The sequence below is a fragment of the Thamnophis sirtalis genome, unplaced genomic scaffold (assembly GCF_051295495.1).
Source record: "Thamnophis sirtalis isolate CommonGarterSnake01/CBP01778 unplaced genomic scaffold, rThaSir2_p1.2 scaffold_12, whole genome shotgun sequence".
Classification (NCBI taxonomy): domain Eukaryota; kingdom Metazoa; phylum Chordata; class Lepidosauria; order Squamata; family Natricidae; genus Thamnophis; species Thamnophis sirtalis.
The window spans coordinates 25,833,738-25,860,096 of record NW_028261392.1 but is presented as its reverse complement, the minus strand read 5'-3'; the positions used below and the strand labels follow the sequence as shown (position 1 = coordinate 25,860,096).

Here is a 26,359-nt window from a genome sequence, read left to right as displayed (position 1 = left end):
TATGGCTATGTCCTTATTTTCCCCCTAATCAAAACAACTGTATCTAACTTAGTTCTTTTTTATTAACTTTTGTATATACTTCAAAAGGATTTCTAATCTTACTTTCATGTGTACCATTCAATATTCATATCCAATTATTACTTATCATAACACTACACATTGTATACATTATTATCATTATCAATTATCTGTGACACGGCAAGTTTGACACCCGTGATCTAAGGCAACAATAGAACTGCATAGTTTTGAAAATGAGAAAAGCCAATAAAATAATTGAGATGCCATGAAGTCACATTTTTAAAGTTCTATTGTGGTTCAACAGTTTTAATTCCAATGAGGGCAAGACACTTTAGTTACCACTGGAGAGAGGTGTTAATTGTCCTTTCATGGTTTTATGAATATCTCTCTTAAAATGCAATGATCTCCAAGGCCCAATTGCTTTTCCATAACTACTCTTACGTTGCACTGATTCAACAGATTGAGCCTTCTGTATTCTTCAAGGAAACTCATTTTAGATCTTTCTAAAGCAAGCTTTCTCCCCATTTATTAATTTCCTGTTCATATCACAGACTGGTATTCAGAATCCTATTTTTATAGCTCTTTTTAAATACAAGACTATTTTCAAAAATTACAACTACAAAGAATGCACATATATTGCAATAGTTATAAATAACTAAGTACCATATAGCATTGAACCCAGCACTTTAGTCTTAAATCATTTGACAGCTCCTGGTACATAGCTGTTACCATGTTGATATGCATATTTAATGATAGCAAAAGATGCTTTGGGGGCTTTTACATGAAGGTTGCTTGATTGATCCAGTGAGTAGTTGATTGAAAGTGAATGCCTGCATACTTAAAGGTCACCACTTTCTCAATAGGTCTGTCATTAATCTCCCAGCTGATCAGTGACTTGAAGCACTTTCTGGAAAACATTAAGACCTTTGTTTAGGGTTATTGACCTCAAGCCATTCCCTATTGCAATAAGGAGAATACTTCAAGGTATCCAAGCAGTCCCACCTGGGTTATGGAAAGTATGGAGGTATCATCAACATAGAGAAGTATAGGAAATAGTGCAGCGGGAAATTCTAGTTTACAAAGGTTTCAACCACATCATTAATATCTTTTAACATCATTTAACAATAATGGGGTTAGAATTAACCTCCTTTTATACTTTTAGCTTAGGGATAGTTTTAGTTAGTTCTCATTTACAATTTATGTTAACTTGCACGGTATTTTCTGAATATAGTCATATTAATTTAAGAAGGTTATAATCAACGTTATAACTGATTTTCTTTGGAGTCTCGCTATAGAATCAGAGGCCATCTTTAATTCTATGAAAGCCACATAATGACTGCCTTGGTAAGGCTATTTCTGTTAGCTAATGTAATTTTGTGCCTTGGTCCAAGGTTGAACAGCTGGGCATAAACCCTACCTGCTCTGGTGCCAGGTTGTTTTTGGAAAGCCCCAAACCAGTAAATTTATAACAGAAGAAATTGTATATGATTTACTGATTACAGATAAGGGATTGATAGGGCAGTGGTTTGCACAATGATTTGTGTATGGAAAGAATAATGGAATTATCACATAATTTGGAAAACTAGGATAGTGAAGAAAAGAGCTAGAACATATGCCATTGGGTGAAGCTGGTTTTTAAGAATTTGAGTAAAACTGTTAATCCACTGTTTGATGGGGGCTTTGCTATTTTTCAACTGAGAAATTAATTTTTGAACTTGTGTATATGAGACCAGAGACATTACAGTTTATTATTATTTTCAGATAATTTTCTTGTTTTTACGATGATCTGGATTGTTATTTGCTCTGAACATTCAAGAATATTAAGCATACAAAATAAAGGCATATAAATAAAAATAAGGATCCTCTCCTAATTTTCCTTATAATACGTACTTTTTCTATGACATCACAATGAATCAAAATAGGCTACTAGCTAACGGAAGAAATAATGATAGCCTTAACTCACCAAAATCTAGTTTTCCTTCTTTGAAACTTCTGCAATTCAAAACAAAGTGTGTGTTAAGGTAGAAAAACATTTCCCTTTAGGAAATCTAGTTGCAGATAGTTCTTGACTTACAACCACAATTGAGCCCAGCATTTCTGTTGCTAAGCAAAACATTTCTTAAATGAATTTTGTCCCTTTTTACAAACTCCTTTGCCACAGTTAAGTGAATCACTGCAGTTGTTAAGTTAATAATACGGTTGTTAAGTGCATTTGACTTCCACATTGACTTTGCTTGTGAGGTCACAAAAAGTGATCACATGACTTGGGACACAGCAACGGTCATAAATATGACAACTGCAGTTGTCAAGCATCTGAATTTTGGTCACGTGACCATAGGGATGCTGCAACAGTTATGTGAAAAACAGTCATAAGTCACTTTTTTCAGAGCCGTTGTAACTTCGATCACTAAACAAATGGTTGTAAGTTGAGGACAACCCATATTCAGTCAGGCAAAAGGATGTCCTTGCTAAATTGCATATAGGCCCAGTGAAGCAGATTAGTAGCCGATTGGGGAGGGGGGGGAGAGGGTGGAAAGCAAGTGTAAGCAAAATCCTAAGATTTGTCAGATCCAACGCTCACTGACTAATCCAACAGGTAATTCAGTAGCATTGATGTTCCCAGCAAGAAAACATGTATTCAGAAAACCTGAACTGCTACCATTTTATTTATTAGATTTGCAGCACACATTTGGTTCAGGAACTCAAAGTGATGTACAAAGTAAAGTGGAAATCACTGAGAATGAGGTCCCCACTCCTAGTTTTAACATTTTAACACCTTAACCACTAAGCATAACAGGTGTTTTTTATTGCGTACCCTGGGGGGGGGGTGGAACTTAAGAGTTCTTTGCAGTTGGTTTTCAATAATATGCTGAACAATAGGGTGTTATCTCCGATGCTTCTGTATATCGGGTGTTAAAAACAGGATCAGAATTGTTTTCTTCAGTTCCTGATTTTGTTTAGACATTGCAAACTGTTGTGAACAAGATTTTTGGTTGATAATTTATATATGTTCAGCTACAAGTCTCATTGGAATCAGATGTAGCATGTTTCTTCAGTGTTGGCAAACCTTTTTGCACTGAATGCTGAAACAGGAGCGAGCGACCATCACATCCGGAAACCAAAAGAACAGCCGCCCAGTGCGCATGCGTGTGCCGGGAAGATAATCTTCCGGTTTCTGGTGCACACATGATGTCAGCCAGTTGGGCTTTGTGCAGACATGTGCACCAGAAATCAGAAGACCAGGTGGTCGGTAAGTATGCGTGTGCCAGAAACCAGAAGATCATCTTCCCAGCGTGTGCATGTGCACTGGGTGGCTGCTCTTCCAGTTTCCGTCACTCCCATGCGCATGAAGACCAGCTGGATGACATGCCAGAACCCAGCAGAGCAACGGGCAATGGCTCACATGCCTGGAGAGATGACTCTGTGTGCCACTTCCGGCATGCGTGCCATAGGTTCGCCATCACAGTTCTAGGTAAATTGGCATTCAATTGCAGCCTAAAGTGACCTTTTATTTTGCCAGGCAAAGCTGCACATCCTCATCATGAAGCATGATTTATATTGCAATAGACTGATCCTCAAAGGTGAGATGCTATTATTCACTGAAGGGAAAATTAATAACCATTTGCAAACACATATATGTTAAATAGCCAATCATTAGAGAAATATACAAAGGTGCTTCCAATTCAGTTGAAGAAAATGTGCTTCAATTGTACTTTAATTATGGAATTTCACAATGGGTTCAGGAATCATATTTTTTTTTTATTTGCAAACTTTGTTTTCTTCAACGTTCTTCCCTTCTTCTTTGCAGACAGACATTGTTAAGGAGAACAAAACAAAACAATTTCACCACACCTTTTGGTGAGTGCTAGCTAGAACTGCCATTCTAAGAACATGGGATTCTGGACAGCTCCTGGCACAATCTAAAAACAATGTAACCACAGTACTGCTATGAAGTTACATCTATGTATCCTTTAAATAAATAAATAAAATAGCTGAAAGTATTCTTCAGTATGCATGCTTGCCAATAAAGCTTGTATGGGGGAATCAATCTGCCTCATTCTCAAACCAGACACTGCTGCTTTTCAGTCACCTCCCATTTCCTACCCAGTGCAATTTTCCCTTATCACAGATCATTGTTCGGGAGGGAAATCTTGGCAAGCTACACACACACACACACAAACAACCCCCAGGGATTGATAAATCTAGGATCTGTCGGTGTAGAAACTAAAAAAAAAAAAAAAAGCGGCAAACGTCACCTAGGGAAAGCTACGCTACTCTGGACCCCTGGTAACATTCTGGGAGTGTCACAACGTAAACGACCTCCGCTTTTCAACAGCGATAGAAGTAAAATTGGATCTGGTTTCCTCCAGCAGAGGTGAGGAGTTTCTGCCGGGGATGGTAGCGTCTTCAGCCAGGCTGCGGGAGCCGGAGCCGCCCGCGCTGACCGTCCCGATCCGTTTCCCTTTGTTCCCTCTTTGTACCGGATTCCATCCCGCGCTGCCCGCTCTGTAGAGCTTGGCACACTTGTGGCCGCCGCCACGCCTCTTTGCGCACGAAAGGCGCACACCTAAACACCGTGGCCGTTTCAAGGACCTCCGGAGCAGCTACGGCCCGTCCGGCCGGCCCCCTCCCTTCCTTTCCCTCCGCGGGCTGCCCCTCAGCTTGGTCCTCCGGGAGGAAGAGGAGGTTTCCACGGGAAAAGACCCGGCCCTTCGAGGCTGAGGCGGCACTGTGCTTCTGGGAGGAGGAGGAGGAGGAGGCAGGGGCCGGAGCCGTGTGGCGGGGGCAGGACGCGCCCACGGACGCTGGAGGGGGCTCTACACCGCCGCGGTTCCCCTCCCCGCCTCCCCTTTAGGCGGGGGCCGGAGCGCTAGTGGGAGGAGAAGGAGCGGGAGGCGACGGCAGCCACAGCCACCCGGAGCTGCTGCGCCGCTTCCCCGCTCTTGCCTCGACTGGACATCTCCCGCTCCCGCCCTTTTGGCCGGGGCCGCCTTTTTCGCTTTTCTCGCGCGCCCCTCAAGCCATGGCGACCTCGGGCCCGCCGCCCTCTCGGTGTCAACCTCGTTCCCCTCCTGCTGCTGCCGCCGTCGCACCCGCCCCCTCTTCTTCCTCCTCCTCCTCCTCAGTCTTCTCGAGGACCCTTTAATGGCTCGGACCCTCCAGAGACCGCCACCCCGACTTGTTTGCGCCGCCACAACGAGCAAAGGAAAAGGAAGAATAAAATAGCCCGAGGAGCGCCGCGAACGGTGAGGGGGGCGCAGAGGACTTGGAAACAATGGGAAGAAGCGGCTGGGGGCCGCGCGCGCCCGTCGGCTGGCTGGCTTTGCGGGAAGATGAGGGGGAGCTCCGGGGACGCGCCTGGAGGGGGCTGGTTGGCGGGGAGAAGCGGACGGCGACACTTCAGCGGCGTGTGTTTGTAGTGAAGGGCAGGGGAAGGGAGAGAAATCTCTTGCCCTGGAAATCCGCTTTAAGCAGGCTAAGGTGTTTGCGTTGGTCTCTCCCCCCCCCCTCTCCAGAACATCCCCGCCCCGCCCCGGGCTTGATAGGCAAAGAGTTCTTTGCGAAGTTGGTGTCTTTTGTTTCTTCGGGATGCAGAACTTGTTCGCGCGGAGGGCCTTCGCTCCCGGCTCCCCCGACTTCCCTCTCCCCGCCCCTTTGCTCTTTGCAGGGTAGACTGTCTGTGGGCGGTGGAGGAGGAGGGGGCGGCATCATCCGAGCCCCCCCTTCCCTCCTCCCCCCAAGTCCTTTACACCAGCGGTCACCACCGCTAGAAAATATTGGTGGTCCGCAGAAAAATTATTTGCATTTTTTTATATTGCACTAAATAGGACTTAACATTTAAAAAAAAAATCATATGAGTGGTCCGGGGGATTTAAAATGATGAATTTAATAGTCACTGGGGTCTAAAAGATTGGTGAGCCCTGCTTTACACCTTATCACTCTCCAGGCAGAGAAACACACTTATGACCATCCCGACTGTCTCCCCCCCCCCTTCAGTCAGGTGGGGCTGGGCACAAAGGAGAAGGTGAGGGTGGTTGACTTGGGTGTGAGAAACCAGACCTGGGTCTGCCTGGTGTCATAGTGAAAGGTCGACTGTCGCCCCTGGGAAGGGAAGCGGAGCAGGACTTTGTTGGAAAATGTGTTGTGGGAAGGGCAGAATTGACCCAGGTAGTGGGGCTGAGCAGAAGTGGCTGTGTTAACAGAGAATCAAGGTAAAGGGTGGAGGGTTTGGGGGCCAGGTGGGTGTGTGGAACTTGAGTGCTTTTGGCAGGCAGGAGAAAGCAAAGGGACGTACTATTTGTGAGAAGTTTTATATCCAAATATATTTTTTCCGTTGCACTGTTTCCATCTTCCCTTGAAATATTAACAGAATCCACAATGCTCAGAGAATCAAGTGTCTTTGCTGGATAATTGGCAGTCAAGCTTGAAACTAAGTTAATCAACTAAAATCAGCAAACTTCCTCAAACCCCAAACAAATTACCCAGATCCAATCTGCATATCAAAGGATAAGGTCTGCAAACACAGTTACATTAGGTTTTCCACAGGAAATGCATGTTCACAAGAGTAAACCTACCTACACCCCCATGCCCCTCAGGTGTCACATAGACACTTCACCCTGGACAAGCTCCCCCTCTAAAACTCCCCCATTTCTCTGCAGCCTGCCCCTAAAGGCAAACTGTTTTGCTTTTAGGAATAAATATTTCTTCTTTCCTCACAGCTGTCTGGATCTCATTTTTATTTATTCTTGCGCAGGCCCAGCTGTTGTTGGAACCCCAAATTATTCTTCTGACAGAATGAAGCTTTTGATGTTCAAGGCCAGGACACCTCAAATATAAATCAAATGTTTTATGGAATTTTCTGGTGGATTGTCCCCTGCTTTGTTAATTATTAGGCAAAATCTGAACTGGGTTATATTCTGCTTCTGGTATTGAAACCTTTTAGCTTGACCTTGAAGGGGTTGACCAGAAGCCAAATCTTTCCTTTAAAAGAAACCATTCTACCCTGAGGAAGCAATGGTGTAGCCTATTAAAAGTGCAACAGCTTTCAGTTTAGTGAAAGATGTCATGTCTTGATATTTGCACTTGGCATTTAATACATTATATTTGTGGATTTGAAAACTGAGCAGAACAATGGTGGAAGTTACAAAATGGAAGAATTCCTGTAATTGCATGCAGTGGACTAGAATACACGTCTATATTCTAGTCATGGATATATTTCAGATGTCAGTAGAAATGAAATATATTTCATTGGGCAGCCCTTCTGAACTTGATGCCTTCAGAAGTTTTGGACAACTTCCTGTTATCAGATTGCATGGGAATTAATAAGAATTGAAGTCCAAATATCTGCAGAAGCTCAGGTGACACTGTATACATTATGAATTGTACTATGATACACAGTTCCTAAATTAGGTGAGCTACTTTCAGATCCTTCACAAATAAGCTATTTTCTTATCACTCAATTATTCTGTCCCTAGTGAATTATAACTGATTGAGTGGATATTTTATTTACCTAAGTGACTCTGGGAAGTTTACAGATAAATGAATAGAATGGAAAAGCATTGAGACAAGAAATAGCATGCTTTTTTATTAGATTCTGGTAACTTAGTATCATTTGCAAGTTATCAATGCATTATGTTTTGGCTGCTTGACATTTGTCATTTATGTTATTTTTTTTACTGGGGCTTCTATGCCACTATAGTCCAACAGGACTGTGGGAAAACTCTGCTGGCTCTTCTCCCACTGAAACCATATTATCTATTTCACTCTTTCTCAGCTGAATGCTCTTCATCTGACCTCAACCTCATCCCCAACAGTGTGACCGGCAACATTTGGAGCATAGTAGGTTAAAGAATACTGGAATTTTAAACACTATTGGGCATCCGGTTAATTCAATAATTTCACAAAGAAGTTCATTTTCTCATGTATCTATGAACAAGTTTAGGATAGCTAGAAAGTTTTGGATTAAGGTACTTGCTGTGCTTGTATTTGTATTATCATTGATATGCCTATTCTGTGAATGCAAGTCATACATTTTGCCTCTTGTGGTCCGCCGACGACCTGCAGAGCAGAGTCGGACAGGCTCCACGTCGAAGGCAGAGAGGGCGTCAGGGCCATCTGGGAGTTATGTGATGCCTGTGGAATCTTCAGAGTCGGACAGCAGTGAGGCAGAGGAACAGGCTTCTCCTGTTCCCAGGGCACACATGTGCAGAACTGCCAGAAAGCAAGAATAGTTAAAACAGAAGGGACGACTTGGGAGTAAGGCTTGGAGGTGATTGGCCCCTTCCATAGGACATAAAGGAGGAGCAAAGGTGCACGAGGAAGCAACTTGGTTCATGCTGGTCAGTTTATCTTCTGAAAATACGTTTGGATTCTTTGCTCCATGTTGCCTTGCCAAGCTAATTGCCAATTAAGTCTTTAATGGCAGCATTTTCAAAGAAAATAAAGGTGGGTGCTTATCAGCCTTATCCCAAAGGACTTTGGCAGCCTGCTGTAGAACTCTTTACTACTATTTGGAACTCATTACAGGCTGTGAATGAATATAATTCACAGCCTTTGAAATAAAAAGAGGGTTTTTGGACTTAATCGTGTGCGTTTCACTGTATCAGGAAACCTAGGTCAGAACATTGCCATTCTGTGCAGCCCTGCTCCTTAATAATAGATATGTTATGATAACTGCTGCATGTCAGAGATACCTTCCATGAATTAATCCTCTAGATAGTAAGTCAGTGTAATTGCAGTTTGTCATAATTAGGATACTTCCCATACACCAAACCATCTAGTGAGGCAAAAATGGTACAAACTGGGTACAAAGAAGATTGAAAGCAAGACAAGGCTACAATTTCTAGGTTGGTGCAGGCTAGTTTATTCACAGCCAAAATGCACACAGGTTTTGAATCTCTTTGAAACAAATTCCCTTTTTTTTTCTCTTGAAAAAATAAGAGGCCCTAGACTTGAATTCCCTTATACAATTTGCTATGTGACTGGGTCAGTCTCTCTTCCTTAGCCCAATTTATTTTGCAGCATTGTTGTTTCAAAAATAAAATCAAGAGGAAAGCCTCTGTATAAATTCCTTCGGAAAAGGTAGCTATAAATGCAACCAAGAAAGTACTAAGTCAGGATAACCAGTGACTCTATTGAATTTACTTTTGGGAGAAAGGATGTGATGAAGAGACAGAGGTCTTCTGTAGGACAAAATACAGAAACTCAAGGAAGGGCCAGTAAAGTAATTGCTTTCATGCACTATGCTGACTCCTCTGGAAGCCAGAAAGGACTTCACTTTGCAGAGTCCTATCAAGACATTGCTTTATAAAAGGTATGATTGAAGCAAAGCACCTCTTGGAAGGTTCACACATAGATGATACTTACTTTGATATGAAAAATAAAGATTGTTTAGTTTTGTTCCCTTCCTTTAAAAAAAGGCATTTATTATTGCTTTTGACATTCTTTAACCTGGAAGCATTATACACTGAATGTAATGAGCTTTTCAGTCACGATCTCAAGGTTACTTTCAAATTAATAGGTCTCTGGGGAATGAGAAGATAACTACTTAGGCCCTAGGATTATTTAGTTATTTGTATTTTAAATTTTTTGGTATGCATTCTTGTTGTAAAGCATCCAACATAAATCTTGGGAGAAGCTGTTGATGTTGGCTATGACCCAGTTTAAATAATATTATAATGCTGTTTTTAACAGTCTCTCCAAACTCTTTTGCTAGTAAAAGTATGGCGAACAGTGATGTACTCACATTAAAAATATTACTCTGCACTTTGATGTTTAAGTAATCAGATTACCTATAATGTAGTATCATGGGTCTTAAGGAAGCTTAACTGAATTAATTAATTAGTGTAGCTGAATTCAATGTTTAATTGGACTGGAATCTGCATTGACTATAATATATAATCTTCCAGAAAACCAGACCTGGAATCTTGCTTTAAAATGACTTCATAAACATGGATTTGTGCTTACTGCTTTGATGACTAATACTTAAAACTATTACTCTTCCCAGCAACAGTAGCAAAAGAAACATAGCAAGACTAAGGAGATGAAAATCATGACTAGCTATATGCAGTGATGGCTAATCTTTTCCAGAATGAATGCCAAAAGTGTGTATGGCCCCCATGCATGCGCTGAGCCCCACACACACATGCCCCATGCATGCACGCATACACCCTGTGCATGTGCACACAACCCCTGCATGCACGTGGGGTCCCAAAGACCAGCTAGCCAGCTGGTTGTTGTCTAATGAGATCCAGTATTTTGTATTTAGTTCTCCTTAGTAATATAAGAATGATACAGATATCCTTCTAGTGTTACTTTCATTCTGCTGATGTTTAGTCTTGAAGGACTGTTCTAGGATTTGTAGAGGATTCAAAATGACAGCTGACATCCACCATGGGATTACATACTCAGTACAGAGTTAATGATCCATGCTTCAATATTGGTAATTTATGTAGAGGTGATGGCAATCCATGTGAAATTTTATCTTCCCCAACACTCTTTGTGTATAAGTTCAGCATTTCCCCCCATATTTCAAACAAGTGACATTACAAACAAGTGACACAGCTTTCTTTATAGGACTGTATGCATGTTTTCTAACTAATGTATATGCACAATAGGCAGAAGAGTAGTGCCAGGAGGCATGTAATTGAATTCTTAGCCCAGTTCCTGATCCACAGAGATAAGCATGGAAATGAACTTTCCAATGATATGACTCTCAGTGGACTTAAAATTGCTTATCTGAAGCAACTGCATTACCTTTAATTAATAGCATAAAGAATATGTTCCTAGCTAGCTCTTTAAGTACATTTGTCCAGTAATTGTTAAGTCCCAGCTACTTTATATTTCCTCTCTTTTGAAAAAAGGGAACAACCAAACACAATTGTTCATTTTCCTGTATGAATCAGGAATGTTAGATTTAGTGGAAAATATTGTGGAATAATAATAAGACCTGATGCTGTGAACTGCTGTAAGACTTGGAAAGTAGTTGAAAATATATGTATAATCTAGATTTTATTTTTAATGGTGTATTTTAGCATCCTTTCATTGACCTGTATTTTCTATCATCCAAATGTGATTCACACTGACATTCATTATGGATTATTTACAGTTCAGAAGTGAGTTTCTTGTCTTTTTAAAAATTGGTATTGCTTTTCATGTGGATAAATAGTGATGGTCAGATTCTTGAATGTTGATGGTCACCTTAGTTTATTTTCTAGTTTTTTCCATTCACTGCAGTTATTTCCTGTTGTCAAGATTCAAATGTAAATGGAAACATCATTTTCCCCCTTTCATTAGACTTTCATATTTAATCTCTGTTCTCCTGTCCTCAGTTTAAGAACTGCCAAATAGTTGTGGTGCCTGTTAAAATAACTTAACTTCCCACTCCTTATAAATTTTTGCTAGAAAACTTGTGTTCTTGCCTGGTGATGTCACTCTAAATGCTCCATTATCCAGTATGATACATGTGAAATTTTTACCTCCAATTTTTTTATACTCTTAAAATGCAACTTATATGGTAGTCTTTCTTTACGATTCTTTATTTGAAAGTTCTATTGCTCCTTTCTCAGTGCTGCTTTTGATACATTACTCCCAAATTATTTGAGAACTGATTAGTAGCCCAATTAATTTAATTGTGGTATGCAGAAACAAAATACGTATGTGGTGGTGCAGTTTTTGTTCAGATGCCCAGATAGTGTTAGATTTGTGTTTTTGCATTTTATACCCTGGTTATATTTGTTATTGATTTGTGATGTTTTGGAAATCTCTTAACTATACAAAGGATGACAGAGATTTTATACTGGTATTCCTTACTTGGAGGTTAGAAGAAACCAAGCTGAACTTCGTGTAACCACATTTCCATGAAAAGCATATTAATATTTATAGAATGATAGTTTCCAAACTTCTCATTCCCTTTGGTGTGCTTGGAAGTTATAGAAGGAGGAAGAATTGGCTGATTTCCCCCTGCTATTGTGTAAATTGAAGTCCTGGAATCAAACACATATCTTTACTGAATCTTAATGAATGAACTGATTTATTGCTCTGGCTTGCTGTAATTTTCTGCAAATTCCAAGCTTCTTTCAACAGAAACCGTTATAAACAACGGCCCTGAACCAAATATCATTTTGGCAAGCTACATAACTATAAGACGTTACAGACAGCATTGTATGCTACCATTAGTGGTGAAATGTTTTTCCCATGGCATACTGTGATGTTGGCGAACTGAATAAAGACATTGTGTGCTGCTTGGATAGAGAGGAAAACTAGCATCTTAGTGTTATCAGAATGTGAACTTTGGGTTTTCTTCCCATGTCAGGCTGACTTATTGTTCTTGCCTTTCTTTTGGGTGCTCCATAATTCATATGTCATTCAATAACCTTGGCTATTTAATGGGAAAAGACTGGAGTTTGTGCAAATGGAATTAAGGGGAAGAGGCAGTGAGGCTATGGCTAGAAATGAGTATCTCAACATACAAGTATTCTAATTAGCAGAATACCAGAGGTTGTAATCTTCACAATAGACAGGGAATTGACTCCAGGTTAAATGCCTTTGAAATCAATAAGTCATATTAGTGGAACTTTCTGCAATTGTGGATCAATAAATACAATTTTGGAAAAATTGCATTTATACATATTATTTCATATCCTGCATTTTAACTTACTTTTATATCCCACAATTTAAAATTAAGTAGTTATTTTCAATTTGAAGTTGGGGCTGATGGGTTGAAGTGGCCAGTGGGTTGTAGGCAACTGATGGTTGGAAGCCTCCACAATGCCTTGTACATTTATCCAGCCAGTTGATAGCTAAAGACATACAATGAAATTCGCCTTCCTACTTCTGCCCCATCTAAACCAACAGTCAACTGATTGTTGGCAAATGCTGAAAGTCCCAATTGAAGTAGCAAGTGATTGTAGCTAGTGAATTTGGGTAACCTCTGATAGACCTTCTGATTGATCTTGCTGGTAGACCACATTTTGAGAATCCCTGACTTAGAGGGTCTACTTTTCATCGTACAATTTTAACTTCCTCCATCCAGCTTGAACAGACTTTTGTCTAGCTTGAATTTAACCAAGGTTTATTGATTCTGAATTCTTGGCCTTTCTTTTCCATTCTCTTACTCCCCCCCCCATTTTTTCACTAACGTTTCAACTCTGCATTCACTAAAATGAATAAATAACATCTGGATTCAGAATTCTTTATATTACATTGAAGGATTTCAATTGAAGAGATGGTTTAAAAAAGGAAACTCTTGATTGGCATTAATTGTAATTGTGTCTGTAAGATCTGGTCAAGAATAAAAAAAAATCTAAATTTTCTTCATTGCCTCTTCTTTATTTAGCATTTAATTATTGAAGATTCTGGAACCTAGTGGTAATTAATGATCTGCTTTTGAATAGCAATAGCAGTAGCACTTAGACATATACTGCTTTACAGTGCTTTACAGCCTTCTCTAAGCAGTTTACAGAGTCAGCACATTTCCCCCAACAATCTGAGTCCATCTTCGCCCCATAGACCTTTGGGGGAAGATCTGAAGGGGGTTGCCGCGTGTTTGGGCGACAGGCTCAGATCCCGTTCCCTTTCCGCCAAGGGCCCCAGCAAGACTCGCAAGGGACTCGCGCCCTTTCCCCCTCGTGCTTCTCACCCCCACAGTCCCCAGCACGAAGGACACGAAGGCGGCGCTCCTGGAGCAAAAGCGGTGTCGGGCAAAACGAGCATTTGCACCTGCAACGGATGATACCTTCGCTCCACCAATGATAGCGCCCGGTCTTCACCCTCGCCCCGCCCCTTCGACCCCTATCCTGCCCCCTCCGAGCTAAGCAGAAATTCTCCTCCAACCCACATATTACGGTTTGTAAAACTGTAATAAGTTTTTTTTGCACGGTAATAAAAGGCGCAAGGAAGGGTGGAAATTGGGAAACCGCAGCTGTTTATCTTCAGCCACGAGAACAGGAATTATGCAAACCTCATCTTTGTTGTTTGTTTGTGTGTGTGTGTGTGTGTGTGTGTGTGTGTGCATGTGTTTGCTTTGGCAGAAATCACTGCGCGGCAGTTAGAAACTGCTGCGCGGGGTTTTCTTGACATGTCCGCGGCCGCGCAGCCACGCACCTTAGAGGGAACAGTGCCTGCAGTCCTGAGATCAGAAGGCACATAGCAATTGGAAGAATTGCATTGTCCGGCATGAATTAAAACAGCCAAATGCAGGTTAATTCATGCAATATTTTTTCTAAATTGCTACCTATGATTGTGAAACTTGGACTCTAAAAAGGCAGATGGGAGAAGGATGGATGCCTTTAAATTATGATGCTGGAAGTGACTATTATGAATCCTAGGAACTGCAAAAATAACAAGCGAGTCCTAGACTGAAATATCACTTGAAGCCAAGATTGCCAAACAGGCTGTTATACTTTGGTCATATCATGCGAGTTGACTTACTCGAAAATTCAATCATGCTGGGTGTGATAGGAAAAGGAGAAGGAGCCACTCTAATGCCCACTTGTTGGACACTGTAAAGGACACATAGCAGATCTGAAGGAGGCAGTGCAACACAGAACGGCATGGAGATTGCTGATGCATAGAGCGGCCAAGGGTCACCCATGAATGAATGGCTGACGACTATGCATGCAATCAAATGGAGTCACAGTAATACCATCCTCATATAGTGTCAGACACTTATCTTTTTTATTAAAATGTAATATAAATGAATTAGAATACTCCTTTAAAAATATTATAGCTTTCCAACTGGTGAAAAGAATTGATGTTTTGGATCATTTTCCATAAGGATGTTTTCCAGGATGTTATATTTCAGAAATTTGTTTTACAAAAGGATGGGAAAAAAGGAAATATGTGCACTGCATCTCACAAACCTATTATTCATGAGATGTGATCTGCATTCTGTTTTGTCATTTGTATTTTATAATACTTTCCTATAAAAGTATTTTATAATACTTTTTCCCTATGGCTTTTAAAATAATTATTCATTTTTTTGTGTGTTTGCTTTTTGATAAGTGCTATTATACTAGTTAAGTTACAGTGTAAGTGTTGAGAAAAAGAACATCCTATATAATTGTGTGAAACAGCTGTGTTTAGTCAAAGGATACTGACATATTTTGAGGTCACATTTTGAAAGGAAAACATATTTTCCAGGAATTTAAAGGAAATACTTAATACGACTGCCAAATTGGACATTTGCAAACACACTCCCATACTTGTTGTATGGGATAGAAAATCAATCCAGATTGAATGTTTAAAGGAAGTGCTGAATATGAACTTCATTTCTTACTAATTTTTAAAACATTGTGAGATGCTATTAAAGTTTGGGCCTTACTTTTTTTCTTTTATAGTGTTAAGAAAATGACTTCAAACTGATTTCTGAATTTTGCAGACGTGATACCCACTGGGGCCTTTTCAAGTGGTTCTGTTGCCACTAAAACTATATTGAATGATGTGAAAGATCCATCTTTTGTGTGGGGAAAAAATGCAAAAAATGCTGCTTAAAGAAGTGATCAAATATTAATTTATTATAGGACTTGGAACCAATGTACATTTAGTTTGTAATCACTTTGTGATTACATTAGAAGAGCCGAGGTGGCGCAGTGGGTAGAGTGCAGTACTGCAGGCCACTTCAGCTGACTGCTAGATCAGCAGTTCAGCGGTTCAAATCTCACCGGCTCAGGGTTGACTCAGCCTTCCATCCTTCCGAGGTGGGTAAAATGAGGATCCGGATTGTTGTTGGGGGCAATATGCTGACTCTGTAAACCGCTTAGAGAGGGCTGAAAGCCCTATGAAGCGGTATATAAAAATCTGCTATTGCTATTATTGCTATATTACTTTGTAATTAATCAGATTACAAATACATGAATCAAATTTCCTTGGCTTGGTTGTTGAGAAATATGAATAGGCTAATTTAATAAAGGAAAACATTTCAGGTTTTAAGGCTGGGGAAAACTAGTACTTTGTATATACTGTAGCTTTTTTGTGGCCCAAACAGCACACCCTGTAATAGAGCACATGCTTTGCATGCCAAAGGCCCAGATCAATCATTAGGATTTCCAAACAAGGTAAAGGTAAAGACTTCCTTGAGTCAATCCTATCCACAGTTTGTTTGCTCCTTTGGAAGTGCATTGTCATTGCCTCCTTCCCAGATTCTACCCCTCCGCCTCCAGAGTTTAGCCAGTAGCTTTAGGATTTCAAGGCAAGTGGTAACTACTTCTTGACTCTGTTTAGTTTTCAGGATATAAGTCAACGTTGAGCACCTATTCTGAAATCGTAGAGTTTTACTACTAGTTCAGATAAAACAAGACAAATTTTCCAGATGTGGACTCTAACATCTTTAGCTTACCATACATGTATACAAAGAATAGTTTGGCAATATATAACTTTAATAGATTGACAATATGACTGAGTGGAAAGCAGATTTCTATATCACCCTTGGTTGAGTTACATAAGGCACATACACATCTGAACTATACACTTACTACTTGTACACCCAAATATTGAAAATAATTATTTATTATGAGGATCAGAAAAGGAGCATGAATGGGAAGTTGTTAGCAGAATTATCAGATCAGACTCCAATAGCCAATATATTGTACAAACCACATTCAGAATTTTACAAACAGGGCATATTTCTTAACATTTAGGATACAGATTTTACTTTAAAAGCATCTCAGGCAGAATGTATTGATTTTTTTTCTGGCAAAAATCTCTGTAATTGGGAAATATTTTTCACTAACATTTTTTGGATAAATTTAAAATAACTATAGAATTATTTCTCTTGATTTTTAGTCTTTAATCAATGTCTTTTATTATGCAGTTATAGATTTCTTTTTCAGTCAGAAAGATTGAAATAATAATGAGTGATTAAATGTGTTCATTAGCCACCTAATATAATCTACTATAAAAAGAGTTTAGCAACTCATAAAATCAGCTGCAAATGTGGCATTGCTTTTCCAGTAAGAGTGCTTTGTATAAGGCTACAATCCTGTTTGGAGTTTCCACTGAATTTCCAAGTTTGTCATGTTTCTCACTGACATATTACAACATATCCAGAATATTTGGAGAGTAACCTAGCCAGATAGCTGTGGATACTAGTCTTAAAAGCCAAATTTGCATTTGTATTCATCCTCATAATACTTGATTAATAATAATGTATCCCATCAAAAATATTATATGGGGCTTGAAGAATTTTTAAATTGCTGCAAAATTGGTAATATCTAGTGTAGGGCTTGGTAGATGGCTTTTAACCTTTCACAAGCTTTATTGATTGATTTCACACATTTTAAAATATGGATTTTCTTTAACTCTTTTAAGTATCATTTTAAAGCACACTATTAAAAGAAATACATTGCAGTCTTGTTTTTCTTTGTAGAAGGGAACCTCCAAATAAAAGAAAGGGAAAGGAGAGGAAAGATTTCCTCTTAATTTTTCCCCAATTTTTGCTCCCTGAATTTTTATAGTCAAGGGAAGGCCACATTGTTGTACTAGTAAACTATTACGTATAGAAATCTTGAAATCACAGTGACTTCCCTCAGGTGGAAGAGGGCATGGTAGTCTAGAAAATGTCTGTGAGGTGACTGGAGAATAATAGATCACTAATTTATCATAAGAGTGATAAGACAAATAGCTAGGTTTGCACTCTATTAACTGCTCCGAACTTACCCAGGACTTCATACCACATTAGCTTAGTTTGTCTCAGTTTTTAAAATTTTATTTTCTAAGAAAGGTCTAAGATAGTGTTTTTGAAAGATGACAAGTTTAAGGTCTGTGGACCTCACCTTCCAGAATTTTCTAGTCAGCATGCTAGCTTGGGAATTCTGGGAATTGAAGTCCATTACTTCTTAAAATTGCCAAGTTTGAAAAACATTAGTCTAAGGTACCTATGTTGGCTGAATAGCATTCTTACAAATAACAATACACAAGAGATTTATAGTCTATCAGCTCCCAAAATATGGCTTGAGGAATTCCTAGGAAGAGACTTGTAGATGCTGCAATGAAGGGATAAGCTACAGCTCATGCAACCTTCTGACATTATACCTTTTAGCCTTTAAGTTGCTTAATCCTAAAGGATTATTGTAATGTTTTGCAACTGCAGACTAAAATAACCTCAACAGATTTGAGTGAATTAAAAGGCAATCGTTTCAGATTGGAACAAATATTTTACATAAATTTGTGTATTTGATAGGCAATATGTAGCCTTCCTAATGATATTCGATAGCTCTTCCCATCAGAAGCTGAAAGGAGTGGTGTTAGAAAGCAATGAAGCCAAATAAAAATTTAAACGGTGCCAACTTTCTTGTATTTCCAAAATTGAAATTATACTTGAATTGCCTCCAAGAATAAGTTTTGGCTGCTTTTGTTTTTTCTTCAAAATTAATGTTTCATTGGGGTTCCTTTTCAAATTGATGTCCTTTAGCACACTTCTGGAAGACACCAGATCTATATTATTCTAAACATTAGTATCACGTAAGATATGCATCTACAACTTGCAGCTTGTGTTATTGTTGCAGAAAACTGAAATTAAGTTAATTTTTTCTTAATTTAAATATTCTTGCCTTTAAAGAAAGGTGGTTTACATTATACCTAGGGAATGAGCATGCTTATTTCAACATGCCATGAATTCTTTTATTGAGAATTGTTAAGAAATGTTTATTCCTTTATCTTCCATGGCATTTACTTTAAAGGACTACAGTTAGCCCTCAACTAAAAACCATCCATTTAGTGATCAGTCAAAGTTACCAAAGCAGTGAGAAAAGTGACCTATAATCAGTCCTTCATGCATACAACCATTGTAACATCCTCATAATCACATGGTCACAATTTGGGTGCTTGACAATGGTTGCAGGGTCCAAGGGTCATGTGATCTCCATTTATAGCTTTCCCAGTTGGCTTCCAACAATCAAAATCAATGGGAGAAGCTGGATTTGCTTAATGGCCACATGCTTCACTTAATAGCTGGAATAGTTCACTTAACAAGTATGGCAAAAATGTTATAAAATAGGTGAAACTCACTTGGCAGCTGACTTGCTTAGTAGCTGGAATTCTGGTCTTAACTATGGTCATAAGTCAAGAACTACTTGTACATAGCTGAGTGATTGTGATATTTTCCAGCTGGCACAAGAATCTTAATTTTTTTATAGGGCCTGTGTTACAATTTCCATATATCTATGCTTTCATTAATTTCATTAAAATGGAATTGAAAAGTTTGGCTGCAAGTTTACCCAAGACTCTGCTTCATCTTCTCATATTCTGGAATAATTGCAAGGTGTTTATTGTAGCTCATGGGTTGCATTAATTACTCAGCTATCTGAAAGTGGAAATGTGTGCTTACCTAAGAGCATTCATCCAGGAGTTTATTTATTTTATGTATTAAATTTATATGCTGCCCAGCTTGCTAACAAGTGACTGTGAGCAGCTGAGATCTACAGAACGCAATGACACTGGATTATAATTAAATATGAAATGTTTTTATTAAACATTTTGAGCTGTAAATGGCTTACTTTGTAACAAAATGTGATACTAAAGAAAGATTAAAATATTGATAATTTAGAATTAAAGCCTTTTAAAGTTTGTTTTTTCAAAGAGAATTAAAATAATATACTATGGTAGTTCTTTACATTTGAAATCACCAGGACATGAAGCAGTATGTGAATATAGATTTGAAAATTATTTTTCTAGAAGCTATGTAAATAAAATAAACTAGTTCCCACCTATCCTCCGCGAGCTGCGCTGGCTACCTGTCGATCTCCGGATGCGCTTCAAGGTGCTATTAATCACCCATAAAGCCCTACATGGCAGTGGATCTGGATACTTGAGAGACCGCCTTCTGCCAATTACATCCCTGCGACCAATAAGATCACATAGATTAGGCCTCCTCCGTATTCCATCGGCCAGCCAGTGTCGGCTGGCAACCACAAGGAGGAGGGCCTTCTCAGCAGTAGCCCCGGCCCTTTGGAACGAGCTCCCTGTGGAGATTCGTACCCTCTCCACCGTCCAAGCCTTCCGCACAGCCCTGAAGAACTGGCTCGCCCGTCAGGCCTGGGGATAAGGATAGTTGCCCCTCCCGAATGTTGTATGGATGTTGCCTACTATTTTAGTATATGTCTCTATTTTGTTGTCTGTATCCCCCTTCCCTAGTTTTATGTGAGCCGCCCTGAGTCCCCTCAGGGAAAAGGGCGGCCTACAAATTCTAATAAAACTAAAACTAAAAACTAAACTAAACCAAGAAAGGACAGTTTTAGCTATCACTATCTCCAGTAAGCTTGAAAATTATTTAACTGTTGAAAATTATTGAACTGTTGTTCTTCATGTAATCATTCTTCTATCAATGCTACATTATTTCAAATTAAATAATAATAAAGTCCAGTACCATACTGTATTGATTAGGAAATTGAGATAGAGTTCTTCAGTGGTTAAAAAAAACAGACATAAAATATGTTACCATTTAAAATGTCTTCTATTCTCAAATTGATAAGACATTTGATAAGACATTTGGTTCTTACATGATGAGTGTTAACACAAAGCTGTTAATCAATATTAGGTTTTTATCTATGTTCTGTTGAATAGTCAGTTCTTCACATTGCTTGGGTATGTACCATGGACTTACTCTGATTTCCTCCATATGGATAAATTCTTACCAAAATGTGTACCTTCTTTGAATTTTCTTTGATTATTTATCTTCAATTTCTAACCATGTTTGCATTTCAGAGAAATATTCCATGTATCCGATCATTTTAGTACAAGAAAGATTACTCATAGATAAAACTGTGTTACCATGAAGATTAAAAAAATGTGTATTTTGACAGATAAATTTACTCCATTCATCTGAAGAAATAGCCTTGATCCATGCAATCTTTGACAGAATAAAAATAAATTTGGTTTAAAAGACTCATCAGTGTCTTTATTATTATTATAGAAACAAACTGCTGCATGAGACAAACTTTTTTTAGCTTCCAGTTTTAATTAATTTCACTCAAATAACTCAGTGACATTTAGATAATTTGCAACATATTTCCCTTAAGGTTGGCTATAGTTATGACATTTCGGTCTGGTGGGACTTGAAGGTCAAAGTTTATGTAAGATATCAGGTAGCGTATTGTTTACACAGTTGAAATGCTATAATTAAGAAGGAGAGCATAGCCTAATATTTTGCAATAGGCAATCACTCCCCCATATTAAATGTTCCAGTTGACAGCTAACGTCTATGGTTTTTGTTCTATGGAAAGTTGCAGGCCTGACTGAAGTCCAGGAATGTAGAATGGCTACTCCCACATCTCCAAACAATACATACATTGGTGTAAATCAGTATTCAAACTTGTCACCTTATAGGGGAGATGGGTGACATAAAAATTAATAAATAACATTTACATCATCATCATTTTAGCCATTGTTTATCCACTTCATGATGAAGGTCTCTTCTGCATGTTTCCAACCAATTTTCCAAACATGGAAAATTTACATACATTCCTCTAAATCAGTATTTCTCAATGGTGGCAGTTTGAGATATATGGATTTTTGGGCTGGGGAATTCTGGGAGTTGAAGTCCACACATCTTAAAACTTATCAAGATTGAGAAACCTTGCTTCCATTTAGCTTAAAATGTATTGGCAGTTTCTTCATCAGAGTCCACTGGGCATTTTCCAGCTCTAGTTAACACAGATGATCAACTCTGCAACTAGCAACTGTATATGTTATCAATAAAGAGAATAGATAGCTCAGGGTTGAACTGTGAAGTCCTTGATGCTCTCTGAGCTTGGTTGTTTGTTTGCAAACATAGCCAACCAGATAATAACAGTGCAAGCATGTGTGGTGTTTACTCCTTGTTTATATAAAGTAGTTTGCCCTGTGAATGTTGATGGAGGTGTGATTTTCTTCTTGGTAGTTCCCTAAATTCAAGGAACTACCTTTAAGCATATTTTCTGTTTGATAGTTTGTAGAAGAGCCGAGGTGGCGCAGTGGTTAAATGCAGCACTGCAAGCTACTTCAGCTGACTGCAGTTTGGCTGTTCAAATCTCACTGGCTCAGGGTTGACTCAGCCTTCCATCCTTCCGAGGTGGGTAAAATGAGGACCCGGATTGTTGTTGGGGGCAATATGCTGACTCTGTAAACCGCTTAGAGAGGGCTGAAAGCCCTATGAAGCGGTATATAAGTCTAACTGCTATTGTATGTGTTAATCTCTGCTTAATTCAGTTGGCTACTGAAGAGGATGTGTTCTGGTTGTTTTGTTTGCTGCCTATCTTTTTTTATGATCTCTTTTGAATGGTGTGTAAATGTGTCTGCTTTTTATCTTTATGTGCCTGTTGGTGACTGATATGCTTGAGTGACAAGTTTCTAAGAATACCTTAGCATTTTTGCATTTAGCGTGGCCTAAGATACTGACCATTTCCCAGTTGAAAATGTGGTTGAGAATGTACATGTATTGTGAATAAAATGAGATTGAGTAAAATGACAGGTAGTGACATGTGTAAATTACTTTCTTCTTAGGCCAACAGTAAACAGAATCTGAGAATACATGAGCTTTACACAAGTGTCAAAAGTATCTTGTTTTACTGTTTCTGGACAGTGAAGCTAATTAAATCAGTAGATTTTTAAAATCATAACAGATATAGTTTCTTTCTTTTGCTATTCTTTTCAATATTTGTTCCTCCTTATTTTTCTTTGTAACCTTGGAAATAGGTCATTTCGGTTAGGTACTTTTCTTATTTAATATTCCATTGTATTTCTTCATAATCTCAATTTAGGACTTCATGAATATGACCATTGAAGCCAAAATTATAATTGGGAATCAAATTTGTAATAGTTATAGGAAAACTTTGTCCTTTGTTTATATAACAACACAAAGGTGGTTTAGCTGCTGTACCTTTAATATCATTTTTTATGATCAGTTCATATTATCTTTTGGTGACCAGAAGACATTGTATTTGTATTGTTCCACTTGTAGAAACTTAATGTTTTGTACATGTCCTGCTTCTGTAAGAATTATTTTCCTAGATTCTGGAGACAATTAGATAGGTGGACACAAGTGAAATGACAGAACTGCCTCTTCACATGAATGAATGAATGAATGAATGAATGAATGAATGAATGAATGAATGAATGAATATCCAAAATTTTCCACTGTAATTTCCATGAATCAGTTCTAAATGGAAAATAGTTTAATTGCTGAAATATTTGTAACACATCTCTTCTCAAATAAACCTTGTTAAAGAGACTTCTACACATCCCTCTCACTTGCACTTGCAGCTTATTACTGGAACTATCAACAAGGGACAAATTTGAGGGTAGTTTTCTAGCTGAGAAGAGAAAGCTTAAATCACTCTTCCTTGAATACCATTGGACTTACTCCAGAGTAAAATAGAGAAATACATTCTGAATGATTAAGATGTAGTTAAATACTTGTTTCAAGACTTTTTCAAACATAGTTCATTTTGCACTCCTCACATATTGGAATGGCCTTGGAATAAATTTAATCATAACAACTTCTCTCTAAGTAGTCCATGTTGTTTTCTTGGCAACAACGTGGAAATTGCAACTGTTTTCTGCTGGGATTTATTTTTAAGCTTCTCAATTCAGGCTACAGCCCCGGAATTTTGAGCCAGATTTCAGCCAGCCTTTTTTAACATCAGTCAAACTCAGTTCTATAGTACTACTTGTTCAGACCTTGCTATAAATAGAAGAGAATAATCAACATTAAGTTTCCTACAGCAAATAGGATACAATTGATCTATCTTGACTTGGAGAAACTAAGTAAGCTTAATGGGGAGTTTAATAATTGTGAGTCCTCATGCTTCAATGCAGGAGGATGTGCTTCATTTTGTAGCTCTCAAATAATTAGGACACGGGTGTCAAACTCTCATGTCACATTGCTATCACACAACGTTTCACGTTCCATTTAGGGACTGGAGTGGGCCTGGCCTGGCCAGGACACATCTGGCCCGTGGGCCACCAGTTTAACACCTCCGGCCTAGGATAATACATGGGGGGGGGGATAATATCCTATTAAACCTTATTGAAGATGCTATTTGTTTCAGATACCTATTTAATTGCAGTGAAGCAAACAAATGTTTATTCCATAGCCTTCGGTAACTTCAGCTTGATTAAACACAGAGGCAGAAATCAATTAAAAATGTATGTCCTGTTGGCTAAGAACCTTTTCCATTTTTTTAAACATCCAAATTTGTATAGCTAATTATGTAAAAAAAACAAACCAAAGAACATCCAATGGATAGTCAGCCTGCAGCAAAAGCTTTCACAGTAATGAATATTTTGAAATATGAATGTTTTCAGAAGTTTTTTGTATATTAATAAACATGTGGTTGTGATAAATTATACTTATAAGTGTGTCACTCAGGAAAACATTTTATTTCTTTCATATCTTTCGCTTTATTATGTTCTTAGGAATTATAATTAATGAGTGCATAAAAGACATAAAGGAGGACTTATAAGTGACAGCAGAAGACTTGAACTAAGCTTCATTTTGGCTACCAGAAGAGCAAAAGAAAATATGAAATAATGATCTGGTATATCAGACAAATAACATTCACACCCATCAGTTATAGTGCAGTGTTCCATAGAATCATCTTACTTGTTACCCACGAAGAATAGAAAATATATAACCCTGCTTAAAAAAAATAGACAGTTCAAAAACCAATTAACTTACAGTAAAATCATTGGAACAATTCCTTGACTGGAATCTCTTTTCCAGTATAAATGAATTGAATTTGGATTAATTAAAAAAGCAAATTGCTATTTTAGGCAATATTAAAGCCAAAGAAATCCTGATCATCCCTTCATTAATTTTCATGATTTCTCTAGGATTCCAAGCACATTACAGCCAGTGACTGGCTGCATCATCATCACTCTTATTTTACATATTTGTGAGTAATTTTTGTTGTGAAGATTGATTAGTAAAAACATGAATAATTCACAATCTATTGTCATTTCAGATAAACAGTTTCCTTAGTTTTATTAGCTCTACTGTGTAACCTACAGGTAATTCTTGACTTACAGCTAGTGGTGGGTTTATATATTTTTTACTACCGGTTCCCTCATGCGTGCACGCTTGCGCAATGCTTCTGCGCAGTGGGTGGGCAGAGCCTCCTGCTGCCGCCACTACCGGTTCGCCCGATCCGGGAGCAACCCACCTCTGCTTACAACTATTCGTTTAGTGACCATTCAAAGTCACAACAGCAATGAAAAATATGACTTACAACCAGTCCTCATATTTACAACCAACCTAACATCCCCGCACGATCACAGTTTGGTTGCTCATGTATTTAAAATGGCTGCAGCATCCTGGAATCACGTGATCACCATTTGCAACCCTTCCAGATGGCTTCTCATAAGCAAAATCAATGGAAAAAGTTGGATTTGCTTAAAGACTGCATGACTCACTTAGCAACTGAAATGATTCACTTAACAACCATGGCACAAAAGGTCATGAAACTGGGCATGACTCATTTAACAACTGCATTGCTTAACAAAGAAATTCTAGTCTCAGTTGTGGCTGTAAGTCACTTGACGTCTCAAGAGTAATTGAACTAACATAGTACCATATTTTCTTTGCCCCTCTCTTAGAAGTAGAAGCTTGTCTCTTCAGATATGGGCGAAGTGGAGCAAAGAGCGACAACAGGATCTCGGTTAGGAGTACAGGAGAATGCTGGCATCAGTACTCTGGAACATGGACAGAAACTGCCTTCAACACCTACAGGAAAACTTATTTCTATCAAAGTCCAAATGCTGGATGATACACAGGAAACATTTGAAATTCCGGTAAGGTGATACTCTTGAGTCTACATTCTTGGCTGGGGGTGAGGCGAGCGCAAAAGATTCACCCAAGCAGATCTGCCACTAGTTTTGTGACTTTGTATAATGTGATAATAGCCCACATATGAGAGAAGTATTAAAAATCCTAATATTTAAAAGGTAGTTAAAATTGCAATAGGGGTACATTATCTCATATATTCCTGGTATCATAAACTATTTAGGGGGAAAATACTCTTTAAGCTGCTATTAATCATCTAAATCACAATCTTTTAACACTAACTGAAACTAACTTTATTCAGTTGCAATATACACTACCATAAACTAATTAAGAATTATGAAATAACTGAATAATTCACCTCACAGAGGAAAAAAACCCAATACTAACAACTTCAGTTATTTCACTTCAACTATTCTGTAGATACTCTAAAGGTAATTTTGATCTTACATTTTAAATCTTAAGTAGTGTAACTAAATAAGGTGATTGCATTCTAATACTAGTGCATTACCACTTGTTTGATTTTCTTTATATATTTTGAGAATTTCTTTGCAACAGAATGTGCCTATCTTTAATTGCCTGAAATCA

General features: G+C 38.5%; 1 protein-coding gene across 6 annotated transcripts in view; it reads left to right on the top strand.

Annotated features, from left to right (window-relative positions):
* Window positions 1-5,126: 5,126 nt before the first annotated feature.
* FARP1 (FERM, ARH/RhoGEF and pleckstrin domain protein 1) overlaps window positions 5,127-26,359 on the top strand; it is a 141,401-nt gene continuing 120,168 nt past the window's right edge. For 5 of the 6 annotated variants that reach the window (XR_001313382.2, XM_087726667.1, XM_014063594.2 and 2 more), the window contains exons 1-2: window positions 5,127-5,264; window positions 25,588-25,782. Coding sequence is in view for 5 of the 6 variants with exons in the window: in XM_087726667.1 (XP_087582793.1) it covers window positions 25,612-25,782 (171 nt within the window). In the remaining variant the exon portion in view is untranslated. Of the gene's footprint in view, window positions 5,265-7,792; window positions 7,858-25,587; window positions 25,783-26,359 lie in introns of all 6 variants that reach the window. The other variant, XM_014063579.2, reaches the window with a different exon arrangement.